Genomic DNA, 19,934 nt, shown 5'->3' with positions numbered 1-19,934 from the left:
AAATTTGGAAGTTAAAATGAAGTTCATGACATAACAGCAATCACAATATATTTGACCGATAAAATAGTAAAAATGGGGGTTTGTTCGCAACCTGTCTTGTGTTGTTGTTGTTGATTTTATGGGAGTAAAATATTGTCTCAATGATAATAATGGATGGCCAAAACTATGGAAAAAAAAACCTCACAAGTCGTTTTGAATTTTGATTACACAACGTCAACACGCTTGCAAGCCAACATACAGGTAGAGTATATGTGGAAGCTGTCACATTAACCCTAATTTGTATTGCGCTGTCAAAATCTGTCCCTAAAGCAAAACACGTGTTTTGTGCACGTGTGTTGCTGTGGTCAAACATCTCAAAGTAAAGGCCATAATCATTTATTTCTGTCCCTTTGATTAATTCTTGCTCCTGGGTTTCACACATGCGAACATACACACAAACACATTATCTCACTTTCCCTTTTGTTTTCTAGCATTTTGTGGGTTCAGATTATGTCTTAAAATACACATTCAACAAGCGGCAAAGGCAGCAAGGGAGAGTGGAAGCGCATCTGACGTACCCATAAACCACCCGTGGTCTCCATAGCCTCCACACACACTCACTGGCAGCAATGAACCGACTCCGACAACTGTAGCTCCACCTCTGCATCACACAGCCGCTGTGATCAACTGCAGTGTTGAAAAGCTTCAGTCTTTCATATTATATCCATAAAGTTAGAAAGTTCAGACTTTTCCTTTTTTAATATTACTCTTTTTTTTAAACATAATTGCAAAATATTTATTAATTTTGTACCAGTGCCAGACATATTGGTCAAACAGAAAAGTAAAGAGTGTGAAATCAAATGTATCTAATATCTTTTAGTGTGTTTTCTGCATTTGTATGAAACAATAAGGGGTCTTTGTTTTGCAAGCAACCTGAAGTCATGCAATGCAAACTGTATTTATGAAGTACTGCCGGCCAAATCTGAGCAATACGATGGGATGCAGTAAAAGAAGTCATTTGCAGAGCTGCTTAGTAAGCACTTCTGCAAGTACACCAGGTCTATATAGGTTACAGCTATGCAGAGTAATGTCTTTTGGTCAGCTGCTATCATTAGAAGTCGTGCCGACTATTGCAAAATAACAAATGATGTATTTTGATCACACACACCTAAAATTATTACATGTACAGAGACAAACAATATCAGTTATAAGTTATTGTTTTCAATGTCCACATCTTTTCTTTTTCTGCCTTTGGCTGATTATAAAAGATTCAACAACTAAGTTGTATGTAAATCATCACAAAAATGAAGAAAAATAAATGCTATTAATTATTATAACAATTACAATAAATGCTTAAATCAACAGTGTATTACAATGTGTTAAGTTTAAGTCATATATAAATCATTTTTTGCTCATGTTTGTGAAATTACAAGTTCAATCTTGACCTTGGAAACAGCCACTTAACAATAAAATATTAACTCAAGGTCCACTTACTACAATTTACCACAGCTATCAACCACATTCTACAGTCTTCCTCAGTAGATAGAATTTGATCAAGTGTCACAGAGTCCCAACATATTCGACCACTGCTCATAACAATAGAGCTATCTCCATGACAACCGAGCAACTCCATCCGCTGAGGAAGGCAAAAAGTGGACAAGAGCTCTCAAAAAACTAGTGAGTGGATCTTGAGTTAAGATTGTTTTGTTTTTGTTTGTTTTTTTGGAGGGAATGAAAGTCAAGTTTTTTATATGCGGAAAGGCTGAAAAATAATAGCCACATTACCTGGTTTGCCATCCCTTGTGCTTTTTCTTCTCTCCACTGTATAAAACTTCACATCCAAACAATGAAGTTTCTCCTAAACTCTCCCCCAAGGCAGGGGGGAGTAAAACGGAGCAGAATGCTGAATAATAACATAATGAAGCTCCATTGTGCTTTAATATTATTTTAAAAAGGAATTTAACTTTCTGGTCCATGTCTGCATTTTTTCAAGCGGAAATAATGGAGTCAGAAAGCTATTCTCCATTATAAAAGTTAGGACATGTAACAGTTGCAGACAATAACATGTCTGGAAAATTCGCGCCCAGATTTTTCAAAATCAAACTTTAAAAAGAGCTATCCAGGGTGCTGATTAGGTGGTACATTCTGTAACTGTCAATGCAGGGAACCAAATCTCCAGCTGTCACCAGATAGTCTAACCAATCAACAGAAACATCTACAGTGTTATTTAATGCACCTGTGCGGTATCCTCACTTCAAATCATTTATTCTTAGAATTGGCCACCCATTAAGACAACGTGAGCTGTGTATTTAGCAGCCTGTCTATCGGGTTTCGGTGATTGCTTTTCTCTGGTGTATTCAGTTAGCTTGTAGCCCCCTCAACAATAATATGGTTGTTTATTGTTCTGCCAAGTCCATTCAGTCCCCCTGCACCGTCCAGAATAAACAAGCATCAAGAATCTCCTGAGATTAAAGTCTCTATGCACTTGAATCCTCCTCTTCTCATCAGAGGCTCCAAAAACAGATACCTGCCGAAGCCAGATTTGAAATAAAAAAAAACATCTCATTTAATTGAACTGTCAAAGGCTTTTGAATCGTGCCATCAACCATCCCAACAACATACAGGAGGTTGTACAGATGTTCTAAATGTTTCTTACAGCTGTGCTTACATACATGTTTTATAGTACATTTTGGGAAATCCACTTATTTGCTTTTTTTCTGAGAATTAGATGGAAAGATTGAGATTGATTGTCTAGTAATATGGAGTTGGAGCTATAGGTTGAGTATTTAGCTTAGTGTAAAGACTGGAAATGGGGAAACAGCTAGCCTGGCACTGTCCAAATTTAGAAAATATGCCTACAAGCACCTCTAAAGCTATCTATTTTACACATCAGGAGATTCTTGATGCTTGTTTGTTCAATGCATACACAAACAATAAAGTAAAAATGACAATTTGTGGCTTTATGAGTTAGGAACAACAGTCATGTGCAATGATTGCCTGGAGTTGTCTTTGTTGTCGCCATGACAATCGTCATTTTTACATTAAAGGATAGTTTCCTTGTTAAGTTTTCAGGTCTGTCTTAAAACAACAGTCAGGTGCCCAAATGAGCACTGAAAGAGGTTTTCCTCGCTGTAATCATTCCTTCTCTTCATACTGATTAAACAAACTGGATTTAACATGTTTAAGTGGGCTTTAGAAATGCTGGTAGGCATATTTTTTTAACTTTGGACAGAGGCAGGCCAGCTGTTTCCCCCTGTTGTCAGTCTTTATGTTAAGCAAATTTATGCTAATCGCCTCCAGGCTTTAGCTCAACACTTTACACACATGAGAGAGGTAATGAAATAAGCGCATAAACGCATTTTTCCCAAAATAAACTCTTCCTTTCTTGCTTCAAACATAGCAAATGTCGAATGATTTCAGTATCATGTGCATGTGACTATAACTAGTGATCCTCATTTTGATCATTTTTTGGAGGGTCTGAAGTTGCAGCAATTATGTCTTTTCTCTTTCATTATTATCATGTTATTATGTTTTTTATATCAAATACTTCAAATATAGGAAACCAAGAAATCATTCATGCTTATAAGTGAATTCAGCTGCACTATTCCTCATAAAAACTGGTATTAGCATAATCTTGGACAATGGAAGTGCTTACTTGACTCTTCGTAATAAGAACAAATTCACACACGCACGCACACACACACACACGCACACACACACACACTTCCGACAGCAATCCAAGCTCTAGCCTCAAGGCTCCATGATGTCAACTAATCCTTGTTCAGCATTGGAGCAGCAGCTAATGTGTATTGATCTGTGAGCTTTTCTGACCCTCTCTGGGACCTGTAGTATGATGCCCCTCATGGGAAGATTCCTGCTGTTAGAAACTTCAGCCCATCTGTCTCTGTCTAAAACCTTCAGATCAAGATTAAACTCATAAAAAAACACTCTCAAAGGACATTATTAGAGCATTTAGAGGCATCATACACAACTTAACTTATGTTTGGCATTATTTTTTGACATGTTTACACCAAAATCCAGTTAGTACAGAATGTCAAAGCTAGTTTGAAATTGAAATATCCTGCCTGATAAAGTTTCTACAAACAAGAACTTTAAGATGAAGCAAATAACATACAGGTTCATATTTTACTTTCACTGAAAAACAGCCAACGAAACGTCAAGCCTGTGTTTGATGTGTAGCTGCTGCATGGCACAGTGACGCACAACAGTCTGAAAAAGAGCAACACCATGCTGTGACTCTACATGATTTTGCCATGCTTTTGATGTTTGATGCTTATGAAAGCTGCGTTTCCTTTGTTCTCTTGTCTGTTTGGTAGCTCGCAGTTACACACTTGTAAGTATGAACTGTCCTTGCCCCCTTGTAATTTTATGTAATCCACTTGTGTAAGGCTTTAAACAGGTCCTTTGCATTTAGTGGCTGCTAAGAGAGGTTTGTCCTCCCCGAAAGATTTTGTTGTTGTTTTTTTCTTTTAAGAGAAATACAGCACATTTTTTCATGTGACACGTGAGGCTGGATATAAAACCCTAAATTAACTACATACTTTGAAGATTTAAACACAGAGAGGCTGGTATGTAGGCGACCTCAACGTACATGATACATTACAGGAGAGGCTTTGCTTGTGTGTCCTGTTTTCCAAACATATAATTCCTTGAGTGTGAGCACTCAAAAACACAAGTGGACCTGAGTGCAGCACACACTGGGTGTATCACAAAGTTTTCCAAATGCATCATTCATATCAAAGAAGTAGCCGATCAAGGGAGCAAATGTGAAAAAAGCGTAAGAGTGCCGCTGTTAGATAGAACAGTGGTTTAACGGGTTAGCGTGAGTCCTTGTGGGTTGACGAAGGCGGCACACGCTCACAGTTTAACATGCCCACATTTTCCTTCAAAGAAAACAGTAGATGTGAGTTTTGACGCACGTCATACCCACATATATGTGTTGTCCTTTAGCGCTGGACGACAAACCAAACATAATTATCTTCTTATAACTTACAATTAGCAACAAATTTACTCTCATCACAGTTTTAACAAATAAATAATCTGAATCTGATATAAAACTGAGAATATCTACAATAACCAATGACATCTAACCAGTCCAGAATCAGTTCAAACTATAAGCAAATCAAGCATATAAAAAGTGAACTAGCATGAGAAAAGAAACATCACATACTGACATATTACTTAATACTCATCACTACATTTATAAGATAAATGTGACAGTATGGTGTTGCATAGATTTTAGATCATATTGTCCATCCCTGACTGGACACAGGCGAGTACTCATTCTGAGTTTGAACAAAATACTCAGAGGTGACACTCTAATAATTCTTGGAAAAACACCAAGATATAGAGTCAGAGAGTGTACCCCTAAATAATAAACCCCCATTACATTTTGGGAAATACATTTTCTGAGAGTTAAATGAGAAAAATGTCCGTACGTAAAGTATGGAGCTAGGGCAAGGAGGCGATTAGCTTAGCTTAGCATAATGACAAGGGGAAACAGGTGAAACAGTTTCCCTACTCTGGCTAGAAATACGACTACCAGCACCTCTAAAGCTCATTAATTAATACTCTCTGTAATCTGAACAGAGAGAAAAAAACAATTTGTGGTTTTAGAGGGCAACAAAGTAACATAAAGAGTCTTAGTAAGGTGTAGGTCCACCATGAACCTCCAGACCAGCGTGAATGCTCCTTGGCAAAGGATATTCCCTTGTGTCACTCCGAATTCTCCCGTAAGTTTTCAGTCGGGTTACGAGTTATGATCATCTGCGTTCTATATGTTTCTCCACTTATTTATCCAGATTTTTCCTTTAATTTGTCACTCATGTGTATCCCTGTAATGTAAATTCAGCTTAGAGGAATATAAGCTTTTTATGAATTTCTTGATGAGCAACCTTTAATGAGCCCCACTAGGCAGGTTTCCTAATTATGAAATGAAGGGAGGCATATTATCTATTCTATGTTAAATATGGTAAATCTTGTTAATGATTTTCAATGCTCCAGAGATATCTCCTTTTTTTTCATTTTGACTGAACTCATTATTAAACATCTGCTGTTGTATTTTCGGAAATTTCTTTCGTTAGTGAAGCTCAAAGCTGTAAAGTGACTGATAAGAGACAATCAGACTTGCATGTCATATCTTTCAGTATTCATGGCTCTGCGTCATTCAGAAGGAACACACACACACACACACACCTTGAGATGTTTGTGGAGAAAATCATTATTAATCCTCTCTTATGACAACTTCTATCGCAGCACAGTCATGCTCATTAATATTAAAATCCTGTTTGTCACAGCCATGCCCTTCTAATGAAATAATGCCTTTTTAATGTTTCATCCAGGTCTGAAATCCTGAGCTACAGAGGGGAAGTGGCAGTAAAATTCAATGCCATCACATTGAATTTTTCTTCCACCACCTGAACATAAAAATAATGCCACCCACAGAGATTAGCCATTACTGCTACACACTCACGCTGTGTGAAATGTAGGGACGATACGACTGTCTACTAAATAACAGAAGAGGGAAATCAGCCTGTGCGTTCAGATGATTATCATACAGTCATAGAGTCCACTCAGTAGACACACATACACACACACACACACACACACACACCTGCTCAGCGTGGCTAATCACTCAGCGTATACGCATGAACACTTTAAGACGCCCTGCAGAGACAATGTGCTCTCTCTCCCTGTCAAGAATTACATCAATATTCAGTCTGATATAGTTTGTCTTTTTCTCCATTTGTGTCTGTTTGTTTTGCATTTGATTAAAACAAATTATCCATTTAACTGTAAAAAGAAGGTCATTAAATGGGTTTCTTACAGATTTTTGATGATTTTTCTCAGACGTGACGTCTCAATGGAACTAAAACTTTAAGGTTAATAGTAGAAAAATGACGTACTGATCAAACGTTCTGCATCTTTTGACCTTGAAAGTTAATTTCTTCTCAAATCTTCTTATTAGCTCTTTCTTGTGCCTCCTCTCATGGTCTTCATCAAAGATGGAGTTTGCTGACTTGTCACGAAGATTACACGGTTTTAATCAGGTGACGTTTGGAAGTTTGGAAGTTTTGGTCTCGTATGGTCTCATATTTTGGTCATGTATGAAGACTGTGAGCTATGGTTGAAAGCTCCAGGAAAAAGCCTGTAAGTGGACCTTGAGTAAGAGGAGTAAGAGTTTGACTGCCTGGTTTCACTTTATTTGATTTACCTTCTATTTTAATCGTGGAATTGGAAGATAAAACAGCCCATAGTGCATTATAAATATATAAATGTATTATTTATGTTATAATCTTATCAGAAAAACAATATGATGATAAAGGAGATTATTATTTATCTTTGTTAGTAAGTATTCATTCCATTAAACACCTAAAACTTTTCATGTACTGCACTAAATTTTAGAGAACTGTTACATTTATTTGTGCATTATGCTAGTTGTATATTTAACAATGTGCTTATGAGAGGTTAAACTACCTACTACTATTCAAAGTTTATTTTAAATTTATGGTGAATTTACACTATACGATGTTCTTTTCCATGTTGAGCATAATCCATTTTTAGTCTTCATATAACATGAATTCATGTAAGTGGAGCAGAAACTGCTGGTTGTCATGCATACTCCTCTGCCGGAGTACAAGACAATAGCCCTGAAAGCAGCATGGAGGAACGAGTGATGCTGATCCTGCCAATCACATCAAGAGGCAGAGAGAGAGGAGGATGTGCATGTCAAAAATGTGAGAACAGATTTATATTTTCTGTACCACACACACACATGCATATATACATACATACATGCATTTATGTATTTGCTACATATTTCAGTCAGAGAGGCCCATGTGTCCTGTAATAAAGAGACAGCTGAACAGGTCTTTATGGGGAGAGTCTTCAGGTTTTCTTTAAGCATTTAAAACTGGTGTGTGGATAAAAAATGATGCATGAGGATGTCAGATGTTTATCAGCCACTTACAAAGCGCGATCGGGCTAAATTCACTCAAGCTCCATCTAATCGCATTACTCCATTCTGACTGAAAGTTTTTTATTAAAAGTGGGACGAGTGACTGAACACCGGGCTGTATTTCAGTGATAAATTCTACGTGATGTTCTGGCATATTTCTAACTCAGTAGGCACAGAGGGAGAGCGCTGCCAGTGAGTGCAGTTTTGCCTGAAATCAGCAGTAATCCTACAGGAATACCTAAAATTAATGACAGAGCGAGCAGACTGGCATCTGGGCATCTCCCCGTCACATTAAACCTCCCAGCTCCTGTTGTGATTTTATATGCTGTCAAGTTCAGCACAGAATCTTATATTCCTGGCTGCAGCCATGACTCTGAGATCAAACTCTGAGAATATATATATGAACCTCTGATCCATATATCTCAGTTAGTGGAAGCAAACACTTTGTCCTGCTGCTTCTAAACCTCACCTTGACTTTATAAAGCCATACGGACTATGGAAAAGGAAAGAAAAGAAATAACAGAGACAAAATCTACTAAAAAATAGTAGAGGAATAACATATTACAAGCTGTATGTACTGTACAAAAAACTAGAAACATGAAACCAGGAAACGCTTTATTTCCATATATGACAACGTAGTAGAAACAAGGTCAGCATCACTCCTCCCACCTCTCAGTAATGGCTGAGGTGTTGGGGGTTGAATGGAGTGGTCATTGCTACGTCTTGAATTATAGATAAAGGATAGAGAGGGTCTAAAGTGGATGGATAGACCCCTTGAGTGCCCTCAGTGTGTGTTTTTGTGACTAAACAAAGTGCACTACAAAATCTAATTACTTTTTTACAGCCATGTAATGTAACAACTGAGCCCTTATGGTTTTGACCCACTGTCTAAAAGATGGAAATCTAATCCTCTGTGTACCCACATGGTCTGATAACATTTTGAAATCCCTGTTCTTGTTGTCCTGTCAAAAATGTTTCTTTTCATGAGTATGTTCATCACACTGATGATCGTTTCATCCTCCTCTTTGTTGCAAAATGTTAGTGTTAGCTGGGGAGCAATCGTTAGCCGGAAGAGCATTGCAGCTAATGTGAAAGGTTGAAGAGTTTAGTTTGGGTTTCCTGTGTTTTTTTTTTCTTTTCAAGTTTTTTTTTTTAACTCTTTCTATTTCTTTTAGAACAACTTTCTGTTTACCTCTATTGATTTCAAGGGCTTTTGATCTAGTTGCCATGAAGGCAGGAAACAGTGTTTCCAGTTTTTAGCCAGTTTTTAGCGATCTCTCCCAACTGTTACTAGATATATTGACAACCTGAGGTGCAGCTCCACATATGAGATTCTTGATTACAATACCTAGAGCTTGTGTCTCTCTTTTCATGTTACCCCTCATCTCCACATGAGGCACATGAGTGGAGCATCTTACTCGCAACTTGTTTCTCTGCTCCTCCACCATCTTTACAGGCCAGGTGTATTTTTGCCAGAGCAACTCACGTGAGAGCCTGAAATACTCTTGTCAACATACATAAATGCCTACATTTATTGATAGTTGACATGAAATTAATATTTAGAGACACATTGCATTTTGTTACTGACATTTCATTGGAAAAACATTTTTTCACTCGTATACTGGTGAACTTTCTGTTTTCTTCTATTGATTTCAAGGACTTTTGATCTAGCTGCCATGAGAGGAGGTTTCCTAAGCTGTCATACTCGTAGGTGGAAGTCCTCCAAAATATCTTTTTCTATCTTGAAATTTATGTTTAGTGCAAGTGCTTTGGAAAATGATGATTTCTTTACAGTCTAGCCTATACTTGGATTACCTGATGTCAATAATATTCACTTTTCATCCATTTTTGTGGGGCTTTCTCTATTGGTTGCAATCTAAATTTTTCTCATTGAGGGATTCCACCTCTACTCTAAAAATGTCCAAATTCTTACTGAGCTGCATTGAAAATATTTGTTTTAGTAAGTTATTTGGGTTATTCTGCATCATTTAATGTAAAGTAGAACTTTGATGATGTGAACAAATGTTTGGACAAGACATGCTTTTCAAAACAAAAAAACTAAAAAAAAAATGTACTTGGAAAACAACATAAGAATGTAAAGCCAAGCAAACACAGTATCTTATTAAATCTGCAGCTCTGTCAGTAAGAAAGACAGTCTTAATGAATTGGAAAATGTAGAAAAAGGACCTTTACTGTATTGATAACTGGCTCAAAGTGTACAGAATTTGGACTTAACATCAACAGAGGAAGCATCTTATTCCCTCCAGCTAATCTACACTGATCTAAATGAAATGATAAACCACATTTTTTTAATGTAATGGAAGATGAACGTGTTCATACTGCCTGGTGGAGTAGGAGTGAATAACTGAAATAGTTGGAAAGAAGTTTGAGGAAGAAGAAGAACCAGTTTGTAGAAAGAGTCATGCAAAAGTCACATGTAAAAGTTAGTGTTACCGTGTGCATCTTCATCCAGACTCAGTGTCTTTCTTGGACAGACCTCTCAGTTACACATGCACCACTGGCTGAAAGACAGACCAGGAGTCTCCTGGGAATGAGAATGGAGACGCATCTAGGCCATTGATTTTCAATGTACCCTCACTCTTCTAATGGGCTGCATGAGCCGCAGAGAATCAGACCAGGATGACTGGAGCACAGGCTCGCACCATGAAAACCTACTGACACTCATTTAGTTCTCACTCAGCATGCTTTCTCCTATGGGCACTTAAAACTGAGCACTCACTCTTTGACACTATATCTTTCTGTCTCTTCACTGTCTCTATTTATATATTTTCCCACTCCTCTAATCTTTTAGGGCACTTACTCATACACTCATACAGCACAAACATACACACCCCTGCACATGTTTTGTGGAGAAAAAAAAAACACAACAGCACTTGGACTAAAAACCCAGTTCCCTTCGCTTCTCCCCCGCTATCTGTGCTTCTATCCAAAAAGCCTCTGAAACGCTTCAACACACCAAGCTATTTTCCATGCTCGTTTCTGACATGGAGCCAGGTGCCACTCACACACGCAGATGCTCACCCAGAGCACATCTGGGTAGTTCTTTCAAGGAGTGAACGTGTAATTGGGGTCATAAAAGCTGCTCATGAATGAATGATGGATTGTTAAGGCAATCTCAGCCGCTGACTCCGTCGACCTGAGATGGATACAGGAATGGATGCAACAGGGTCTTTACAGGATATATAGTGCCAGCAATATCAGGATCAGCATGTTTAAAGTGAGAGTACGTGCAAGCAAATGCTCTCATGTGTTCAAGAATATGTTAGGACATGTTTTTATTGACTCATCAGGCCTTAAAGGAAGTGTCCCAGAAAAACCTCTGAACAGGAAGCTGCCTGGAGGACAGAGTTCAAGGCGGCAAACTTCAATGCGTTCTTTCACTGCTCACTGTTTCAAGGTGTGACGCTACCGGTTGGGCCGGTTGTTTTCATGACTCACGCTTTCACATAATCAGTAATCAGCTGAGATGCCTGCATGTTTATGTTTTTATGGTATCCTGCAGGCATTAAACTGGTTGTCACCAACCAGCCACAGAGGATACTAAACTTAGATTTACACCAATAACTACTTTTGCAGCAAATGTAAAATACACTGAAAACCAGCAAAGACGACCGAAAGCCTTGCCTGCCTGCCTGCCAACCACCACAAAACTTCAAACCCTAATTTCAGAGCCTGTTATGCACGTTATTACAGAATAAACAAAACATGTCACGTTGTTGAGAAGTCGCTAATTTTTCTGCATAATTGTTCCGTCTGTGACTACATAATCTAATTTATGACCTTTTTAAGTCTTGCATTGGCAAATTAGTTGACGATAAACCAGAACAGATGCTTATGAAAAGTGAGTTCCTTTGAGCGAGCACACAGTCAAGAAAGGTCGCTGGGAAAATAAAATAAAATCACACCGGGAGAAAAGAGAACCAGTAACACGCTGACGTTCACAAATCACCTCATACACACATGCTGGATAAAGATCATTTGTTGCTATGTTTGATACCGGTTGCAAGATGGTCAGCTAGAAACAGATCAATCAGCTGCAAAATTGCACTCAGCACAGAGTCTTTTCTTCTTCGTCACAGCACATAAAGACAGATTAGAGTGAGCCATATGTGGTATCTGTAATGCCAGGATGCACAGAGGAAAGGATGGAGGCAGTGCAGGGTTTTTTCAGAGGAAATGAGAAAAAGATTGAGCGAGAAAGACGAAGAGACCGATAGAGAGACAGACAAAGAAAACGCAAGGAAAGCTAATCAAGCTCAAGAGTGCTGAGAGGGCACTGCCCCGGTACAGTGCAACTCCTGACCTTGACTTGTTGGAAACAGAGACAGAAAGACCGGTGAGAGGCCAGCAGCAGCCAGAGTGGATATTAAAAAGAAAGAATGAATTTAAAGAGATGAAGCAGAAGTGCAGAGAAGGGCAAATCCAGACACAAAAACTGTGTTATAGCATGTGAGGTCACCTGGGATCAGATTGCAGGTTCTCGGTCTTGTATTTTTTATTTGGAGGGTAAAAAAACGCTCAATACACAACTTTGTGTATTTATAATCAATAATTCTTACAGGTTATGAGACTGTTTTGTGTTTTATGGTGCATTGATCTAATAATCACTTTTTAATGACCCCACAAGGTCCATCGCACATTAAAATATTGCAGAAGTGTTTTAAGTGTTTCCCAACAGACTTAATTATTTTCGACCCCAGTATCGTAGAAAACTTGTATGCAGATACAAAACAGACTGAAAAGCGTGAGAGTTTGATAGATTTTGGTTACAGAAACCAAGCCAAACAACCAAGCCAATCAGAACTCTGCAGGCGGGATTAAGAACATCTTGGCTTGAATAAAAATTATAAAAAAAACCTCCCACACACTGTGACTCTTACTGCCGGAGTATTTATTCGTTTATGACGAGTTTTATTCAAGTTGTGCTTTCATCTGACGCACCTGTCACATATTTAGGTGTGCAGAGACTTTCCTCAATTTTTTGACGGCATGTGCCACAGCCAGGAAAAATGGAAATAGAAGAAAAAATGTCACAGAAAAGGTTTGATTTCTTTGATTGACATGAAAAACATTGAGCTAACTGTTCCTTCCAAACCCACTCACTACTGGTACTGTAGTTTAGGACAAAATAACAACCCCTGGAGTGTATCACTTGAAGGCTGGATTAACAACAATAGCAGCAACTGCCCAGGGGTCCCAGACCCACAGTTTTGGAGCCAGAAGGGTCCATGTTCACCATATGCCAATTAGATTGTGATAATTTCATTATTTACTAATTAGTTTTTTGTTAAGCTTGAATAATAAGGGCCTAAAGGGGACACAAGCATTATTACCTACAGTAATCTTCAGGCAACATCTTAGTATTCCAAATTAAAATCTAGTTTTTTTTATTTGTTTATACTGTGCTTTCATGATGCATATTCATAAATAACTTTGTGCTGAATCATATTACCACAAACTAATTACTGAGCGACTCTCACGCACAGAGAGTGAGAAAAAGCCGTCCCTGTTTCACTTTAACTCCTCGTTACGGTGGCATACTGGCAAAGTTGCATTAATGGTCTTGAACTGAAGTCACCATCGATCTTCGTCTTCAGCAGTGCAAGAAAGGGAAAGAGAAAGATTAACATAGGAGAAGACTGAAGGCTAACACAGATGTGCACAGAAAAGACTGAAGGAGGAATTCAGTTTGGCAGCAAGAACGAAAAAAAGAGAAATAGAGTTTAACCTACGAGGCAGGGAGTCTGAAAACAAGGCTGTAAAGGAGGAAGGCGGGAGGTTGACGAGTCAGAGGGGAGTGCAGCAAGATGAAGAATGAAGGAGACAGGGGGCAAGTGTTTGGTCACACAGCAAGTGCCCGATTAATTAAATCCACTGTTTGTTTCTGCACAAAGAGCAGGCGGCTCAGAGGCTCGTTCTGGCACCTTGCCTAACGTTCTCTCGTCTCTCTGAGACTCAACAACACTCAGCCTGCTCCGTTTCTTATCTTCCCTTCTTCTAATCTCATCTTCTCCGCTGTTATCCACGCAGGAGCTCTGGCCTTATATCTTCAAATCTGTGATGAGTTTTCATCCTTTGGTGCTCTGAAGACACGTATCACAGATCTGTTTTGTTAAAGGAGTTTTCTGAATGAATTCGACATTTGATATGATTCAATTAGTACCACTTTACTCGCAGTGCAAATCCAACATTCTCAATTAAAGTCTGATATTTTATCCTGAAAGTAGACTGTTATTGTGGCTTCATATCCTTCTGTTGTTTCAATCACTCAATATTAGGGGACTGCCCATTGGTTCAAAGGCCCATTGCTCTGAAAACACACACTGTTCATGTTGATGATGCTGAATTTGGCTTTCAGTCCAATGGGAAGTTTTTCAAACTATTGGGGTTTTGGAATTATGATGAAAACATAACAGATTTCTCTATAAAGTGTAGTCATGCCCTCACTCCCACTAGTCTGGTTCACATGCTATTGTGCAAACTGCTCACACTGGCATGCCATACAGCAACACAAAACCACACACACAGAGAAACTGAATGCTAACAAACATTTTCCCGGCTGTCTCTTACGCATGCCTGCACATGCCTGTGAACACACAAACACACACCAGCTGAGGTATGGACATATTCCAACAAAACTGTGATTGCATAAGCAATTGTGAATGTAAGTAAAACCAGAAGTTAAAAACTCATGGGTATTACACAGACACATACAAAATCATCTTTCTATGCTCACCAGGTGTCTATAATCCCCCTTTTCAGTCATTAGTAGGGAGAAGCAGGTACCGGGGGGAGCTGTCGTAATACTGATGTAGGTGCAGATTCACCTGTCTCCTGAGAAAAACTCAGAATAGCTCACAGGGACGCCGCGAGGCAAAACACACACCTCTCCTCTCAACAGATTATGGGGATCCGGAGGAAGCCAGCGAAGGTCAGACATGGATCACTAGCCATGAGCTAGATTTTGTCAAGAATCCAATTAATTATATTTAAAGGGCAAATTCAACATTTTGACTCGTCCTTTAAATACAATTTAATTATAATTTTAATCATTTTGACTGTAGATGAGAAGATACCACTCTCATTTCTCCCTACACCAAATATCATGCTAACATTAGCAGAAGTTAGCTTGTTAGCACAGGAAACATGGGAAAAGCAGCTAGTCTGGCTCTGTACGGTTGAAAGTATCTGGCCACCAGTACCTCTAAAACTCACAAATTTAACACTACAACTTGTGATTAGGATATTTGACCAGGCACAATAACTTCCACAAATTGTCATTTTTACGCTTCAGTTTTTGTGCAGTTTAAACAAACAAGATATAACATGTTAATTAATGAGCTTTGTAGCCTATGTGCTGGTAGGCGGATTTCGTTAGCTGTTTCACCCCGTTTCTACTGTTTATGCTAAGCTAAGCTACACAGCTGTAGGCTCCAGCTTCACGTTTAACGGACACATATAAGATGGGTATCAATCTTCTCATCTAACTGTCAGCAAGAAAATTAATAAACTTATTTTCTAAAATGTCTATCTCTTTAAACCCTCGTGTAATCAAGGTCCTTTCTTTACTTTTACCTCTACAGCTTTCACTTTCTAATAAGTCATATTAGAAAAAGGCAAACAAGTTGGTTACTACTGTTTTATAAATCACTTAAAATCCATTAATTAAGTCAACATTTGGGTTGCCAGGTTGTAAAAATCCCTTTTGGCTGGTGTATATCCTCTCATAAACTATTTGAAAGTATTCTTTATTAAAAAATAATATTACTTTTTTCTCCTGGTTTCACAGATGCTCAGATAGAAACAGATTTTGGTTAAATTTATTTATGGAGAAGGTTTGGCAAAACTCTACTGAGCATGCAGACTCTTTTCCAGAAGCACCTCACATCTTATTCATAAAGGTACACACATTCCCACCTGTTCAGCCTCTATTGTATTCCAGTAATATAACAATGAAGTCCTGAATGGCAAAAGCTTCACACAAAGGGATGAATTGAATGTTTTCGGTGTGTGTGTGTGTGTGTGATGGAGTAAATTACTGTTTAAGTGTTGCACCGGTGTAATTGTTATCCACCGCACCACTCGGTGAGAGAAAGGTGTGTGTGGGACAGCCAGCAATGTCACAGGGTGTTATTCAAACACAGCGGTGTGGCCTCACCCACTGCGAAACCAACAGGCAACACCGGCCTCAGCAGCTGCAGCTCTTAATCTCCAGCTTGTCTAGCTGGTCTGTCTGTCTGCCTGGGTGGAGGTAAATGGAACGCTGTGCATTAAAGCTGCACTGTGAGAACAAGTTTTAGGGTGTTGTTACATAAGAGGGAATGAAATGCAAAAGGGCCTAAAGGCTAAAATAGGGAGAAAGTTAACTCGCATCTGGAGGCTGAAAGAAACTGACTGTTAGAGCTCCACAAACTCTCAGCTTTTTTTTTTACTCTGCACTGAAAAATACTGAATTTGTGAGTCTAAAACGTCAACATTGTGACATCCACACATATCAGAGTTAACTTTACCGTTTTGAACAGCTTGCCCAAAGCTATATTACCACTTGGAGTGGACAAACAACTCTGCAGTCAACATTTTTTAACTCAAAATAACAAAATCAACTTGCTATAACACTGTCGCATGTATCCGGTCATAATGCCAAATCATAAGAGCAGTTGAATCTTGTAGTCATATCATAAGTGTTGCTTTTTACTTGGAACAGATAAGTGTTGAATGAGAAGTTGTTTATCCTCTCACAGAGCTGCTATAACTCTGGAGCATCTGTTTAAAACTAACTACGAGTGTCAAATTAACTCTACAGGCGATGACAGGAGTGGAGTTACATAAACACTGCGTAAACACTGACTAGTTCTGCGGCTGCCACTGCTGCGTCTACATGTGAAACAGACTCAAATTAGTTTGAAATAATTTTAAATCTATGTCTCAGAACTCCCAACAGATTATCGTGACACACTCAGGCTGTGGCTGCTAATGTTTTTGGCCCACAGCCTGGATGTTGTTGAACGCTCCGAGGAGTCAGCTGTCTGCCAATCTGGAGAGCCTGTTAACTTCTTCGTGGGTTGATGCGGCACACCTCTTATCGCATGCCACTGTAATCCTGCCACACCAGATATGGATGATGCTCGAACCAAACCCAAGTGTGTCTTACCTGAAGTGTCCCACATGTTGAGCTCGATCCGCTGTTTGTCGATCTCGAAGCTGGCTGTGTAATTCTCAAACACGGTGGGAACATAATTCTGAAATGAGACGTGTGTGGCTACAGTTAGATCAAAGCTGAGAGGTGTGTAATGTACATTGTCATATTTGTTAGAAGGGTTAACAAGATGTTTTAGGGTAGAAACAAATTAATTAATTAAATGAACTGTGGTGCAGATGATGGTGCAATGAAGAACATCAGAGGCACGAGATGGTGCGTGTGTGTGGAAAGTAGATGAGGCCAATTCTAAGCTTTGACCTATTTTCAAATTCAGAAATTTGGGTCAACAAGCTTTGATTTGATTATCCTCAACAGTTCAGGAGTTTCAACTGAACTAAAAAACTCAAGTCCGAGACATCTTTTTTATTCCTTCTTTGGAACAAAATACAGTATATCCTCTGCATCTGTTCAGAATAAGATATTTAAATCAATGTCATTCCTTGTAGTTGCTAATGTATTGTACATGTTCTGCATTCAGTGTTGACAAAACAACAGGAAAGATTTGATGAAAATTACATAAATATATAATATATAATTTTATATATACATTATATATATATAGTATTTATCCATTTAAAATCTCAATTGATCACTTCCAAATTGTCTAGTGTTAATTTAACTGTATATGTTCCTGCATAATGAGAATAATGAGATTAAAATGTAGTTATTTTTATGCAGTCACTAAAAGTATATTGTCCAGTAATTAACGTCTTTAAGAGACAAACTCTATATTGCGTAAATTGTTTTATCCTGATTGCTCATTGGACATTCAGAGTTTTGAGTCGCCACACTCTCTGCAACACACAACCTACACATGCAGGTGGTGATTCAGTGTGTTGCTCAGAAGTATTTCGGGACACTGGTAGTTGTTGTGACTTTCCAGTCTTTACAGACCAGGCTGCTCCAGTTCATTATCCGACGGTACCAGACGCTGATGCGCACGATGCGCAAAAGCGCACAGACGACCAGCTTTTATTGCGCTGTGGCAGAGACACACGTTATAAGCACGGATCTGAAGCCCAGACGGATTGTTAACTTTGTCGGTGTTTATATTATAATGGAGCACAAAGTTTAAGCATCATTGTGTAATAAAAAGAGATAAACCTATCTAAAGATATCACCTCTGGGTGTCATTCTGCTCCAATTTACAGTGCGTTAGTCCGTGGTGAGAAAGGAGCAAAACCGCATTAAAATAAATAAATGTAAATAAATAAAGTCATCAGTCAGTTTCCAGATTTTAGATGACATAAGCAGGTTTTGAAGTTTTACTGGAAATTTCAGGTTAGGTGGAGACTTTGTCGTGCCGTACGGTTTAGGGGTTTTACGCACCTGTGCTGCAGTCATCACTTATGCGTTTATCTTTATGAAATCCTGTCTTACCTCGGGGTACGAGTCTTTGGCAAAAACGTGGAGGAGAGCCGTCTTGCCACACTGCGTATCACCGACAACCACAATCTTACAGCGAAGTAATCCCTTGCTCTCCATCGTGCCCGGTGTATCACTGAGTGGATCTGTACCGCTGCCTACTTGTCATTTAGCTCCCAGCAAGTTGAGTGTCGATGAGCAGCTCTAACTGTTGTAAATGTTTCTCCTGAAGAAGAAAACACTTCGCACTAAAACTTCAGATCCACAGTCTGATGTAGTTTCGGCTACATGCTCTGCGCAATGCTGCGCTCCTCTGCTCCACCGGTGAAGTGAGGGGACACTGACGCCACCTGTCAATGGAGCGTCACTAAAAAGCGTTTTCCTGTTAGGTGTTTCAAAATAAACCCCTACCTAACTCTTTCTAATGGAAAAATAGAGGCTGATGCACCAAAACTTAGCAAGAATGGTGTCAGGGTGGACTTCATGATTGTTCATAATGATCAAACTTTAACCTCACACAGCCATGATTGAAGCATCAGTTTATATTTAAGTGTCAGTGAGTGTTGGCCCTGACCTTTAGACCTCTGACCTCCTTAGATTTGGGTCAAAACAATGAAACACATTCAAGTTATTAGCTTTTTTAGTATTACCAGTTGTAGAAGTAGTAGTAGACTACTGCCACCACTACAACGACTATTACTTTGAAGGCAAAGACACTGTACTTCCCGTCTTTTCTGGCTGGCTTGGCGCAGCAACCTTGCGTCTCCATCCCATCCACTGACTTTTTATTAACAAGTCACAGGATCAATCTCTGCATGTCAAGAGCCTGAATTATATTGTTCCATTCAGCAGCATGTGAGAGGATCATTTTATAGTAAAGTCCGAGTCCCAGTTTATTAATGGTCACTCCATTCAGCAACATTTTTTATGTGAATGATCCAAATTCACACAGCAGAGAGTAACAGAAAATAAATAGTGATACACGGTGCAGTTTGGAGAGCTTTATCACCCGAAAGTGTCAACCAGTACAATAGTTCCTCTTATCAAACACACGCACACAAGCAGAATAATTAATGATTAAATGAAGTGATTAATAAGCAACTCGTCAATGCAAACAAGTATCATACATAAATAAAGATCTGTCTTCATTTACAAGCTTTGTTAATTAGTATACAGAGATGGTCAGGCTTTTTAAATTGTTTTAAATTAGGGTTGCTGGGTTAATTAACCTGCATATAAAATTGGCTCATGATAGTTTGGTAGCCTATGACTCACTTTGTTCATGCATCAGTTATATTATTAACTCAGTTATAACAAAAAATGAGCTCACTAGAGCTGCACAATAACTTTACACAAGTGTTTTAGCTCCATCTTCTGGTCAAAAACAAGTAT

At 38.8% G+C, this 19,934-nt stretch overlaps 1 protein-coding gene across 1 annotated transcript in view; it reads right to left on the bottom strand.

Moving 5' to 3' along the window:
- LOC137171608 (rho-related GTP-binding protein RhoN-like) overlaps positions 1-18,908 on the bottom strand; it is a 28,999-nt gene extending 10,091 nt beyond the window's left edge. The window contains exons 1-2 of the mRNA XM_067575627.1: positions 18,558-18,908; positions 17,130-17,217 (exon numbers count right to left, since the gene is read on the bottom strand). Coding sequence (XP_067431728.1) covers positions 17,130-17,217; positions 18,558-18,662 — 193 coding nt within the window. The 5' untranslated portion in view covers positions 18,663-18,908. The remainder of the gene's footprint in view (positions 1-17,129; positions 17,218-18,557) is intronic.
- Positions 18,909-19,934: the final 1,026 nt, after the last annotated feature.

The sequence above is a fragment of the Thunnus thynnus genome, chromosome 20, assembly GCF_963924715.1.
Source record: "Thunnus thynnus chromosome 20, fThuThy2.1, whole genome shotgun sequence".
In the NCBI taxonomy this organism is placed as follows: domain Eukaryota; kingdom Metazoa; phylum Chordata; class Actinopteri; order Scombriformes; family Scombridae; genus Thunnus; species Thunnus thynnus.
This window is presented reverse-complemented; position numbering and strand designations above follow the sequence as displayed.